Consider the following 12,728-nt stretch of genomic DNA (forward strand, 5'->3'; position numbering starts at 1 on the left):
GAAGGGCGGGGGGCGCGCGCGGGGTGACGCCGCTGCCGCCGACACAAGGGGGACGCGGGCGGGCGGCGCGCGGGGCCCAGGGCGGCACCGGCGGCAGCGGCACCGGGACGGCGGCGGCGGCGGCCCCGGCTCCTCCTCGGCGGCCCCGGCGGCCGCTCCGTCCCTCGCCCCGGCGGCACCTCCCCATTCCCCTCCCTCGGCCCGCCCGTGTCCGCCCCGCCGGATGGCGGCGGCGGGCGCGGCGGCCGCCCCGGCGCTGTATGCGTGCACCAAGTGCAACCAGCGGTACCCGTTCGAGGAGCTCTCGCAGGGCCAGCAGCTGTGCAAGGTGCGGCGGCGGCGGCGGGGCGGCCCCGGCCGGGGCTGTTGGCGGGGCGGCGGGCGGGGGCGGAGCGCGGGCCGGGGCCCGGCCGGGCAGTAACGCGGCGCTTCCCCCGCAGGAGTGCCGCATCGCCCACCCCATCGTGAAGTGCACCTACTGCCGCTCCGAGTTCCAGCAAGAGAGGTACGGAGAGCGCTGCTCGGGGCCCCGCGGCTGCGGGAGCTGGGCCTGGCCGCTCCGGGAAAGCGGGCTGAGGGGGATCTCATCAATGCTTATAAATATCTCCGAGGCCGGTGCCAAGGGGATGGCGCCAGGCTCTTTTCGCTGGTGCCCAGTGACGGGACGGGGAGCCGTGGCCATAAACTAAACCAGGAGATGTTTCACCTCCACATGAGGAAGAACTTATTTACACTGAGGGTGCAGAGCACTGGAACAGGCTGCCCAGGGAGGTGATGGGCTCTCCCTCTCTGGAGACACTCAGCATTTGCCTGCACACGTTCCTGTGTCACCTGCTCTAGGTGACTCTGCCTTGGCAGGGGGATTGGACCCGAGGTCCCTTCCAACCCAACTTTTCTGATTCCTTTTCCAACTAATTGCATGGGGAGGAATATCAAAGTGTGTGTTCGTCACCTAATTCAATGTTGTTCCATTTTATCTCTTTAGCAAAACCAACACAATATGCAAGAAATGTGCCCAAAACGTGAAGCAGTTTGGAACGGTGAGTAGTTACTTGGTTCTTTATGCTGAAGTTGAGCTTGTTTGTGCTTCAAACCAAAAACAAAGTTCTCTTGCAACTAATCCTCTTATTTTCTTTTGAGAAAAACAAACCCAAAACCAGGCCCACACTATAGATTGCCATCCAGAAAAGTGATGGAAAAGCCTGAGATCTCTTTATTTCCTCTGTGGGTTACCATTTCTTTTCCCAAATTGAAATCCCTTTGGGTTATATATAGCTTAACAGTTAAGAATAATTTCAATATAGCTATTTGTAACAAAGCAATGTTATTTCATGCCAGACACGGTAAGTTATTCCTTGCATATTCTCATAAGCACATGCTTCGTGGCAGGAACACCATTAGCTCTCCTTGTTCTTAATGAGTGGTAAATATGAAAATCTAGTAATACCACATACTTCATATTATGTAAGTCTTCAAAAATGCATGTTAATCATGTTGACCTAATAAGTAGAAAAGATTTTGAGTATTATCTGCATCCCTGTTTCTTTGCATTTTCTCGTATTGAATTTTAGCTTCAGTTCTGTTGGAAAAATGAATTTTTCTATTGTGTGAATGCACACATTGTATCTGAGCTGCCCTGCAGATAGGGGTTTTGGGAGGTATCAAGATAATCTTGTTGTGAAACAAAGAAGCCATGACTTTCGGATACTTGACATAAACCATATTAGTTGAAATTCAACTTATTTGAGAAACATAATAGCTGTTGGTATGTAGTCAGGCACTTTGTGAATGTGTATGTAAACTGAACAAAGAAATGCTTTCAAAAGCTTAAAATGTAGCAAAATGAATTGCAGAACAGAGCCATCAATGACTTTATCAGTGGTTCATCAAACAGAACTGCACTGAAGATAATCAGCCACTTTTAACCTATGAAAACTGACATCAGTTTTCTTTTTCAGCACTCTATAAAAGTTGATAACCTGACATGATAGTTCAGACTAAATAGACCTGAACTTGGCTTTTGTTTGGTGGTGGGGCTTTTTTGGTTTAAGTTTCCTGCAGAATTGCAGGGATTAGGATACTAATCTTGGAACTGTAGGGTTATTGAATCCCTGAGCTGTGCAAAGGAGAAGGATGCCATCAGAAACTTCCAATCTAAAAAAAAAAATCACTTGGTTACTCTTCTTTCAGAGTTCTGTGAGTAATTTCTTAAGTAGCATAGTAAAACTGAGAGAAATTGTCAACATATTTAAAAACATAAAAAGCAGTAAGTATAGAGATTAGTAACCAGATAGATGTGTGTGTTTCTTTTATTGTGTTTGGGTTTTCATGGAAAGTCCAGGCTGGTTTTAACCTTTGAAGAAGCATCATTTTAGAGGAAAGGTTTGGCACTGAAGATAGAAATGGTAGGGAAAAGGTTCTTTAAGGTAGGTTATTTGAAGCCCTACTGGTTTTGAGGCATCATCGTGTGAATTGAAATACCTGTGTTCATTACTGCAAATACAAATGTATTGACTTCAGTTCAACTTTTTTTTTCAGCCCAAGCCTTGTCAGTATTGTAACATTATTGCAGCATTTATTGGCACAAAATGCCAGCGTTGCACCAACTCAGAGAAGAAGTATGGCCCGCCCCAGACCTGTGAGCAGTGCAAACAGCAATGTGCTTTTGATCGAAAAGAGGAGGGAAGAAGGAAGGTAGGCTTTGTTCCACATCTCTCATGGCTTAGGCTGACAATAGTGTTCCTCTTTCAGAAGAGAAAGATTAACAGGAATGTATCTGAAGGTCTCTAATACTGGATTAAAGTTGCTTATCTGTGCTTTATAATATTTGAATTAAGTTTTGTAACTTGCAATTGTTATTTTAGCTACTGAGCTAACTTTTAATTAAATCACTCTTTCTAAAAATAGGAATTAGTTTTAGCAGACATTTGTAGCTGGGGAACAGCAGTTAAGCAGCTCAACAGTTTCTTGTTTTGATATTTATTTTACTTTTATTTTCCTATCAATTGGATCTCGTGTATGTTCATAACTTGAATCTGTCACTTTACCTCTTCTTATTTGCCTGCTTTGCCTTTTAAGTAGAGCACCAGAGAGGTAGACTGTTCTGAGCAGCCCTTTGTGTTCTGTTTTGTTAAATAGCTTTGGTGAGTGTCGCTTTCTCATTCCAGGAGGTGCTGAGAAAATGACCTCAAAAGCCTCTTGACTGAACACAAGAATAATGCTGTTTTTACAGAAGAATTTACTTGTTACAAGTAGCACGTTGTAAAAAAGACTCGTCCTTTTTTAAAGTTATTGTTATTTCTGCAATGTAGAGCAGGTCCAAAAATTGCTAGCACTCTTTGTAGCATAACTTTAAATGACAAGAGGAATAAGATTCACTTTACTAAAAGAAACTTGCATATATTGGAGATACAATAGTGATGTTTCTTACCAAAGATGTCTATTTTTCCAAAGATAATGGATGAAGTGAAATAAAATCTCCTTGCAAATATTGAGTACATCTCTCTAATGCAATGTACTTGGAAATAAAACCTGAATTATTTCTCAAAAGGTTGATGGAAAGTTGTTGTGTTGGCTCTGCACGCTGTCCTACAAGAGAGTGCTACAGAAGACAAAAGAACAGAGAAAGAGCCTGGGATCTTCACATTCTAACTCCTCATCCTCATCTCTTACTGAGAAAGACCAGCATCATTCAAAACACCACCACCATCACCACCATCATCATCGTCACAGCAGCAGTCATCATAAGTAAGTATTTCAAAAATTGAAATGGGTGTTGGTAGCTCTTCATCCTCTGTGTTCTGTTTGTACTGAGATAGTGAGAAAAACTATTTAAAACATGGTGTCAAAAGCAGTAGCAGAACATTGTTCTTCGTGGTCTTTCAAAATCCTTGGATTCTTAAAGTTTGAGTGAAGGTGGTTCATTAAAAAAAAGGAATTCTTGGTGATTGTCAACCTAGTTGATGTTAGAATCTGTAACAGGTCTAGGAAGAAGGCTCATGGAATGGCTACAGAAATGAGTTTCTTGAGGGCAAACTTGTATTTGGTTTCTATGCAGCAACTGCTGAGTGGTACCTGCATTTGCCAAAGTTGTGTATTAGCAGTGAGAATCCTCATCCTGACTTGCTGCAGCCTGACTTATTTGTGTACAAATAGTCAAAATGAAGAGGAGAAGCAGAAACAGCAGTGTGGGATTGCCTTCAGTCTAGGACCAGTTTGTACCTCTTTGCCAGCTTTTATAACCAGGTCTTGCTGGAGAAGGCAGTTTGGGAGTTATGATACAGACATAGGGACATAAGACTGTCAGTTCAGTTACTGTCACTCTAATAACATTTCACAGAGTTTTATCCCATTTTCTGCAGCTTTTCTCAACACATCATCTCTTACCATGGCATAAACAGCATACCAGCCTTAATGTACATATCAAATTTATTTAGTCATAAACTCCAGAATTCATTTGGGATTTTGTACTGCTATAATAGTAGTCATGATTCTTATTTTCATTGATAGATTTGTGGCAGCATAACTTCAGAACTGCTTACTTCTTGTGTTTGATAGTAAATACTGTGTCTGCAATGGTAATGACCTTGATCCCAGACACACAGACACTTTCCTTCTAAACTTCACCTTTCTAGTGCTTATAATTTTTCATCTTGTCTGAAACTTGCCTAAGTGTAAATTAAAGATAGAGGCAAAATAAGATGAAATTATATTGGTAATGAGTAAAAGAGAAAGACCCATACTTTCACTTTAAAAAAGTGAAAATATTTGGCATTTTAGGAATTTGAAGAAAACAATTTTTCTCATCTATGCATTGAGTTATTGTACTGTTCCTGTTCTTTCAAATCTCTGAGGAAAATTGAATTACAGAAAGTTAGATCTAATTTAATGCATTTGGCACAGGTACAGTAGGGATTAAATTAAAAAATAAGCTCTTTACTACTGGAAAGAGCTTCTGATATACTCAAGACTTATAGCAGTACTCATATCAATACAAATGTCAATGCTCCTGGTTTCCCACCTTTTTTTTCTGTAGACTGCCATGGGTCCCTTGCTTCTGGTCCGATTAATATGACTCCTTTTCCCTGTCCATTTCAGTTATTGTTAAGATCAGACAATAGAGACAATGAGGTAGAAATACAGTTTCTTGGAGCTATTTCACTCAGTGCAATCTACTTCATTCTACCATTGCTATATCAGTGTTCATTATTAGTTCCTTTTGAAATGATTGAAAGCAATTGGTTACAACTGAGAAGGAGTTATTTTCAGGGATCCAAATTTAACTTTACTCTTATGGCACCAAATGAGCACCATTTCAGGCAGTGTTCATATGGCAGTATGGGAATTCCAGGAGAGCTGCTTTAGACCAGCTGGCTGAGTACAAGATTAGCAAGAAAAAGTTCACAAAAACTGGGAGGTATCAGCAAAAATGTTTGGCCATCAGTCTTGAGGTCTACCCCTTGTGACTTGTAATAGTGTAGCTATTTAGCCAAGAAGTAATTTTATAGCATCCTGACATACTAAAGAATGGTCAGGAACTCTAGTGTCCAACTGAAAATTCATAACTGCTCACCATATTGGGAAAAAAGAAGTGGGGAGGGATTTTTCTCAAGTACAGATACCATTCACATAAACTTACAAATAATGGCGTGTTTGATCAGTTACCAAGTACATTTCACGTATTTCAGAATCAGCAATCTGAGTCCAGAACAAGATCAGGGACTATGGAAACAGAGGTAAATATGATATTATTTATTAATTTTCTTTTAATTTGTCTTGCAGTTTTCATTTAAAGAATTTCTTTTATCTTGCATTTCTGGCTAGTCTCTAGCATTCCACTTAGGAGCATGAGTTAGTTTTTACATGTACCAAATGGTGATACTAGAGAGTTACATAGTATGAGGCTTTAGGTTTACATTTTGTTTGATTTCAGCCATAAATCCTCTGCAGCTATTCAGAATGAAACTCCAAAGAAAAAACCCAAACTGGAATCCAAGCCATCAAATGGAGATAGGTAAAGTTACATTTTTGTAAAGCTGAGCCATTTTAACCAAAGAGAGCACTGATTTGTGGCCAGTTGCCTTTCTTTGTTTGTCCGAAGAATGAGGGATGTGAAACTTGTGTCCGGCCAGATGGATTATTGGGTGGCATCTGAGTGCTGTCAGTCAATTAAGTTACTTTATTAGCAGAAAAGTAGCACTCTTTTCCTGCTTTTGTTGGGGGAAAAATTAAACAAAGCTAATGTACAAGGTAACAGTTATCAACCCAATGGTGTTCCCTCACATTGGGAAATTGTTCTATCAGTTAGATGCAGGGTAGAACCTGCTGCTTTAAGCTGACCCAGTATCTAGACAATGCTGTTGAACTTTAATGTGGGAGACTGAATCTTTATTCTGTCTCTGGCCAAATGGTCAGAATAGTTAAAAATTAAAAGTGGCTGCTTCAGTCAAAAGGTATTTGTCCCCCTCAAAGCTAATACTGAATTATATTTCTGCAGGTGTATGTAATGTGTGCCATTAGTAAGGTAATTTGCCAGTTGCATCCATTTCTGTCAGGTACATACTTTTTTTGCATTAGTCCTTAAGGATGTTTATGGAATTATTAATTATCAAATTTATCAAAGTTTTTTAAAAGTGTTTTTCTTTTTTCTTTTGATGCTGTAAGTAACTATTGGTTTTCACTTTTAGTAGCTCTATAAATCAGTCTGCAGACAGTGGAGGAACTGACAACTTTGTCCTCATAAGTCAACTGAAAGAAGAAGTAATGTCACTTAAACGTCTTCTGCAGCAAAGAGATCAGACTATTTTAGAGAAAGATAAAAAGGTAAAAATTACACCTGCCTAATCAGAACTTTATAATTTTGTTTTCTGATTTGTTGTCTCCTAAAAATGTCAAAACAATAAGATAAAACAACAACAGTCAGATACAACTGTTTTGTATAGCAACTAATCAGATCTTAACATCTAAAGAAGAACTTATGCACTCTTGTATCATGAATATATTTTGTCTCCTAAGTCAAAGAGTAATTCATCTTACCTCTCTTCAGCCATGAAGAAGTTAGCCTGTTACTCAGGCTGCATGCCACAGGTCATGGATAAAGTGCCAGACAGTTTGAGCATGTTTTACATGCTCTTAACTGAGTCATGGCAAAGAGTAGTAACCATTCTGAGTTTAGCATAGTTTTTATTTAGTTTTAAACTGAAGCAATGCTAGCCATAATAAGTTGATGTCCAAATTTCCATTTGCAGTGTATGAAAATTTAGTGGTTTGTTTTTATAGGATTGGTAACTATGTGTACTATGAGTTGTCAAGTCTTTGTGGGTAGTCAGAGACCAGAAGAAAAGCTTGGATTAAGTGCCTGTCAGTCAACAAAAGTTGAGTGAAATTGTCAGGCCCAAGTGGCTTCAGCAGAACTCTTACAGAAGGTATTCACCCTTCCAACAAACTAATGACTAGCAAGAAAAGAGGAATAACAACAAATACACACTTTGATTTGCATTTGTTTTATTTCTCTGTCATCTGAATAACTAGATGCTTTTAGGACACTGTAGCAGTGGCTCTAGAATGTCTGTTCAGGATTTAGTAGGTTATGGAATTATATTCCAAACAAATGTATTATATTTTCAAGTAAAATTTTGATTGTGAATCCATGATGGCCTACCAAACATTGATGGTTAAGAAAGACTCATTCATACTGAAAGGAAAATGCTTACACTGTTAAACCATAGTTCAGTATCTTCATTTCTACACATAGTTGTGTTTTGTAAAGGATATTGATCCTATTTTCATTTATGTCACTGTTAAAATATACCTAGTATTGGAAGTACTTGCTATTTCAAGCCTTTAAGTGTTTAATGTGAAAGAGCTGAACAGTCTGTCCTGGATTCTTTTTAGGTATTTTCTTCAAAGGGCAGACATTAGGCCCTGATCTTTCTCTTATATAGCTAGGAGAAGACCATGAGTTGGTAGGAAGTTCACTTATCAGTTTTTATTTTCAATCTACTGGGCAAAGCTAACAAAAGTGGTAGGTAAACAAATGTCACCTCCTTCTGCATAACCACTGCAGTGACTTGTTTTATGCTGTTTCCATAGGGAGAGCATCTATTGAGTTTAATATCCCCACTGCTAAAACTGTTTGACTTCAGGGTCTTTGAACTTGGTCTCCTTCAGGCACGAAGTCCTCACTTTCAGAATGTCACTTACTTTTTCAGCTGCTGCAGGGAAGACAAAAGCTGAACACATTATGCAGTGTTTGCATTGCTGAAAACGAACATACTGCAGGTGTTTTTCACTGTGAGATAGGAGACATGTACTGGGTGAAAAGCCTGAGCCATTCCTGTGGGAGATTGCTGTTAAGGCTGTGTCTCAAGATTTGTGAAGGGACAGCATTTGAACAGTTTTGAATGCTCCAAAAGTAAAACCTGTGAATTGTATTGCGTGGCAACAAAAAACAGCTCAGTACACCATCTTTACAGATAATACTTATTCATCACTTTCTGTTCTGAGTCAAGGTATCAGCCACGTCATTATCAGTGTTTATTGTGTGCAGTAGTAGCCTTGTTTGTCTTTCTGCACAAAACGGTAATGAGAAACCACAACATTACTGTGAGGCCCTGAGACTTCATTTTTAGGACAGAGCCACAGTTTGCTGAATGTTCACAGGTAGTTTGCTCGCCTAGTTGCATACTTCACTGTGGTGCAGCACTACACTAGTTTTTTATATTTAGTGTGAGCTATGTGGGTTTGCACCAGATGCCTTGAGCAGCAGTGTGTGTTCAGGGAGTTCTGTACCATCATAGCAACATACCTGCACATGGCCTTTGATTGACTGTTCTTTTGAACAATGTCTGTTTCACTACATGTGATTAACCACATACTAAGGCTGGCAATTGCAGTCTTGGTAGTCACTTTAGGAGGATATGCTCTGGTTTGTTATGGCAGGCATCTTTGCTAGCAAAGAGGCTTCATTTCCTAATAAATCTGGAATGTATACATTGTATATATTTTTCCTTCTGCTTAGGACAAAATGTAGCATAAAAGGACACAAAAACATCCTTTTTATTGTCTTGGTAGGAAAGATTTTTTGGGTGTTACCACACCTTATAACTGAGAGATGTAACTGATGATTGTGGTAAGCATCTCACAGCTAAAAGAACAGCAAACTATAAATCACCAGTCTTGTATTTGAATTTTTTTTTTGTTGAGATTTAGCATATTTTATACAAAATTCTGAGCCAATAGTATGGCTCTATGACTATAGTTGCTTTCTGCATATAAAATAGGTATATAGATTTTTCAAACTGCTTCTCAAGTGCTGAACTGTCAATACTGCAATAGTAAATAAATACAGCGTTTCCTGGGATTCCCGAGCCTTCACTAAAGATTTCACATATTGACTAGAAGATGTGTCCTGTTGCAGTTCAGGGAATTTTCATAGGATCTGTGTTTTTCAGTTGACAGAATTGAAGGCAGATTTCCAGTACCAAGAGTCTAACTTGAGGACAAAGATGAACAGTATGGAGAAAGCTCACAAGGAAACTGTGGAACAGTTGCAGGTGCGTAATTGCTTATCAATGCTTGGGAAATACTTCAGATGGAATCATATATTTAGGCTGTTCAGTGTGTTCACTCCAATGCAGTAGTACCAAATTCATGAATGGTCATTGCTATGCTTAACTTTGGATGCATTGTGCAGCAATTCTGGAGTCAACAGTTTCCATATGAGTTAAACTCACTCTTTGAACTTAAAAAGGTAAAGCCTTACCTCATGTGCTTTCTCAAAGTTTATTTTTTGTGTCTGTTCTCTGACAATTTATCAGTTATCATTGGGCTATGGATCTGATTTAAGCACTCAGCATTAACACATTGGCAGCTAGATGTCTCTTGTTAAAGTATAATTTATCAGGAGGAAAGCCTGAATTAGTTGCCTTACAAATCACAGACTGAGCAGACAATCAGTGCAATAGTGGATATACTAAATGTTGCAGTATAGGGGGTGTGATTACTTTCTCTGTTGAAGACAGAATATGCATATCAAGAAACATATACACTTCTTTGAAAAGTGATCATTACCTTCTCTGAATATTCTTAGCCTGTATATTTTCAGAATTTGTTCATAAATGCAAAGCACATGACACTACTATTTCAGTAACATACTTTTTTTAATCTGTGTTGCAGGCCAAAAACAGAGAACTGCTCAAACAGGTCGCAGCATTGTCCAAGGGTAAAAAGTTTGATAAAAGTGGGAGTATCCTCACATCTCCTTGAGGAACTGGTTCTTCGTGGGGTTTGCTACTCAATGTACATTTGAGTAATTCTGTGAAGCCCTTAAAATCCTGTGTAGTGGAAAAAATATTTTTGCACACCAGATTAGTTGGCATGTTTCCTACATGTTTTTATAATTAATATGCAGCATTTTTTAGTTACTGTTCAGATTAAATACTTCAACTGGCTTGAAGAATGTTTTTATTTTTTTGATATTGGAAACCTTTTGCCAGCAATAGTATTAAACAATTGCATAGAGAACATAGCAGTGCTCTCTCTGAAAGGACAACATGCAATAACAAACTAGGTGTACTTTTTACAAAGTAGCAACTGAGTCTTTTAAACTACAATGATGTCAGCCAAAAGTTCATGAATCTGCAGTGACACTGAACACTGGCTTCTGGCAACCGTTCTTTTACTTTGTATGAAAATATAAATTTGGAATGGAAATCATGGTGCTCTCAAGTGGAACTGAAAAGAGGCTTATATGTATGTGTAAATACGGCTGTAACGGTTATATTCTTTGTTATAACAAGTAATTAGTGTTTTACCTTCTTGTGATAGGGACTGACTGAAAGATTATCTATTGTACAGTAACAGAGGCAGTGTGGTTTTTGTAAGATTTACTGTAGACTTTTCTTGCAAGTGCCTTTCTCCAACTGTTTATTTATAGGAATGTTGGTATTTTGTACATAAGGTTTTTATGTTTTAAAAATCATGTTTAATAAATGTTTTATGTAAATATAAATGTGTGTACAGAGGAATCTGAAACAAAGATCAAAGTGGCTAGTGCAGTGCTCGAGGCAGCATTAAGAGCTGGCTAGCTGATTGATGGACAGTGGGTATTGGCTTTAGATAACCTTTGTAGCTTGTGTCTGTGAGGTGTAGAATTTTATTAGTGCTGCTTATGCCAAACACTTCCTGAACAAAAAACCAATTTTTTTTTTTTTGCCACACTGGAGTTTTGTGGTTTGTTTATACATTTTTCCCATTTGGCACAGCACTAATTTTAATTCCATAGCAGACATTGTACTCCAATGTTACATCCTTTGATAGTGATACACAGTCAAAGTTTTAATTGCGTTTATTTCCCATTGTCTGGTTTAATGTACTTGGTTGTAACTTATGGTGATTCTTCTTAATGAATTACAAGATTCATATCCCCCACTGAAGATGCACACTGAGAAAAGAGTAGCCAAAACTGAAATTAATTAAGGGAAGTCTTGAAATTAATTAAGGGAACGGATGTGGTGTCATAGGGTGGGTTTTAATGTTTTGGGTGGATTTTCATTCTAAATTACATCAGTTTAAGGTTAGCTCTGCTCCTAATGGACATGAGTCATATTCAGAAATTTCTATTAAACAATAATTTAGTATACCCCAAGGTATCTGTTCAGGAAGGTAAGTTATGAATCAGCATAAAAGGAAGTAGACTTACATGGGTAAAGGTTTAAGTAAGCTCTGGATACTGACTGGTAACAGGGTACTGGATCAACTGGATACTGTTGATATTTCAGCAAGCTTAATTGTGTAGAAACAGCTACTACACATTTTTAATTGAAGAACAAAAGTCTATAGACCCTTGGCTGTTCACCCAGGTACTGATCTATGAACACTTTCTCAATAGTTCAAATGAGCTCCAGCAGCGACAGACTACTGAAAAATATGAAAAATTTAATCTATCTTGTTTCGTATAGTATATGTGTATTTTTATACCCTAAAATCAACTTTGTAAGTTTATGAAAACTCCTCTTTAAACATATTAAACTAGGATAGAGAATGCTGCTATCTTTGGGGTTGTTATTAATTTTTTTAGTATACAAATTTATGACTTTTATTAATTCAGATTTAATATTTGGGTCATTTTTTTCCATTTTGATGGTGACCCATACTCAGTGAAATGAGTTTTAAAATACAGAAATGCATAGCAAAATTAAGTGTTTGAATTAAGATTACTTAATGATATCAGTTCAAGCTGCAGTCAGGACATTTTAAAGAAACAAGCAGAAGTTCTGTATTAGAGGTAATTGACTTCATAAATCCCAGTCAGAAGAATTTTTAGGGGTTTCAGAGTGTTTATTTCTAATTAAATACCTGTGGGTTTTCTTACATAATCTCATTTTTAACATTAATTTTTTAAAGTCCTTAATTAGCCAACTGAATCCCAGTCCTGAGAATCGTGTTCTGGAGCAGTAGATGGTTGACATAATAAACTGATGTTCTTTAAACGTGGATCTGCGAGGAGATTGTTGTACTGTATTGTGCTTTTTAGCCTGTTTCCAGATGTTGATTAGCATTGACCAGTAATGGCCATTTTGGCTCAAGTTATTTATGTATTTTAAGCCTGTGAATATTGCAGCCCCCTTTTAGATAGTTTGTCCAAATCCATGTTCTGCAGTGAAGCTGTTCAGCTGTCCACATGTATAGATAATTGAAATCCTGTACTGGCACACATCTGACCGTTG

General features: G+C 38.5%; 1 protein-coding gene across 5 annotated transcripts; it reads left to right on the top strand.

The window, feature by feature from the left end:
- Nucleotides 1–215: 215 nt before the first annotated feature.
- On the top strand, nucleotides 216–11,737 carry FAM76B (family with sequence similarity 76 member B). Of its 5 annotated transcripts, none has more exons than XM_054269741.1 (10): nucleotides 216–328; nucleotides 441–505; nucleotides 986–1,040; nucleotides 2,539–2,694; nucleotides 3,551–3,747; nucleotides 5,688–5,735; nucleotides 5,933–6,013; nucleotides 6,687–6,822; nucleotides 9,453–9,554; nucleotides 10,177–11,737. In XM_054269741.1, the coding sequence occupies exons 1-10, from the start codon at nucleotides 224–226 to the stop codon at nucleotides 10,264–10,266; spliced, it is 1,035 nt and encodes a 344-aa protein (XP_054125716.1). In that variant the 5' UTR covers nucleotides 216–223; the 3' UTR covers nucleotides 10,267–11,737. The 5 variants fall into 5 exon arrangements, with proteins under 5 accessions (XP_054125716.1, XP_054125717.1, XP_054125719.1 ...); XM_054269742.1 differs by having other exon boundaries at nucleotides 6,690–6,822; XM_054269744.1 differs by lacking the exon at nucleotides 5,933–6,013.
- The last annotated feature ends 991 nt before the right edge of the window (nucleotides 11,738–12,728 follow it).

Source organism: Melozone crissalis, unplaced genomic scaffold, assembly GCF_028551555.1.
Source record: "Melozone crissalis strain CALT ecotype California unplaced genomic scaffold, PUWL_Pcris_2 ptg000008l_1, whole genome shotgun sequence".
In the NCBI taxonomy this organism is placed as follows: Eukaryota; Metazoa; Chordata; class Aves; order Passeriformes; family Passerellidae; genus Melozone; species Melozone crissalis.

Bases quoted from the DNA above. Each gene is read 5' to 3' on its own strand.
- FAM76B (XM_054269741.1), top strand. From the start codon at position 224: ATGGCGGCGGCGGGCGCGGCGGCCGCCCCGGCGCTGTATGCGTGCACC. The intron at 329-440 runs GTGCGGCGGCGG...CTTCCCCCGCAG, and splicing joins AGGGCCAGCAGCTGTGCAAG to GAGTGCCGCATCGCCCACCC. The intron at 6,823-9,452 runs GTAAAAATTACA...TGTGTTTTTCAG, and splicing joins TTTTAGAGAAAGATAAAAAG to TTGACAGAATTGAAGGCAGA.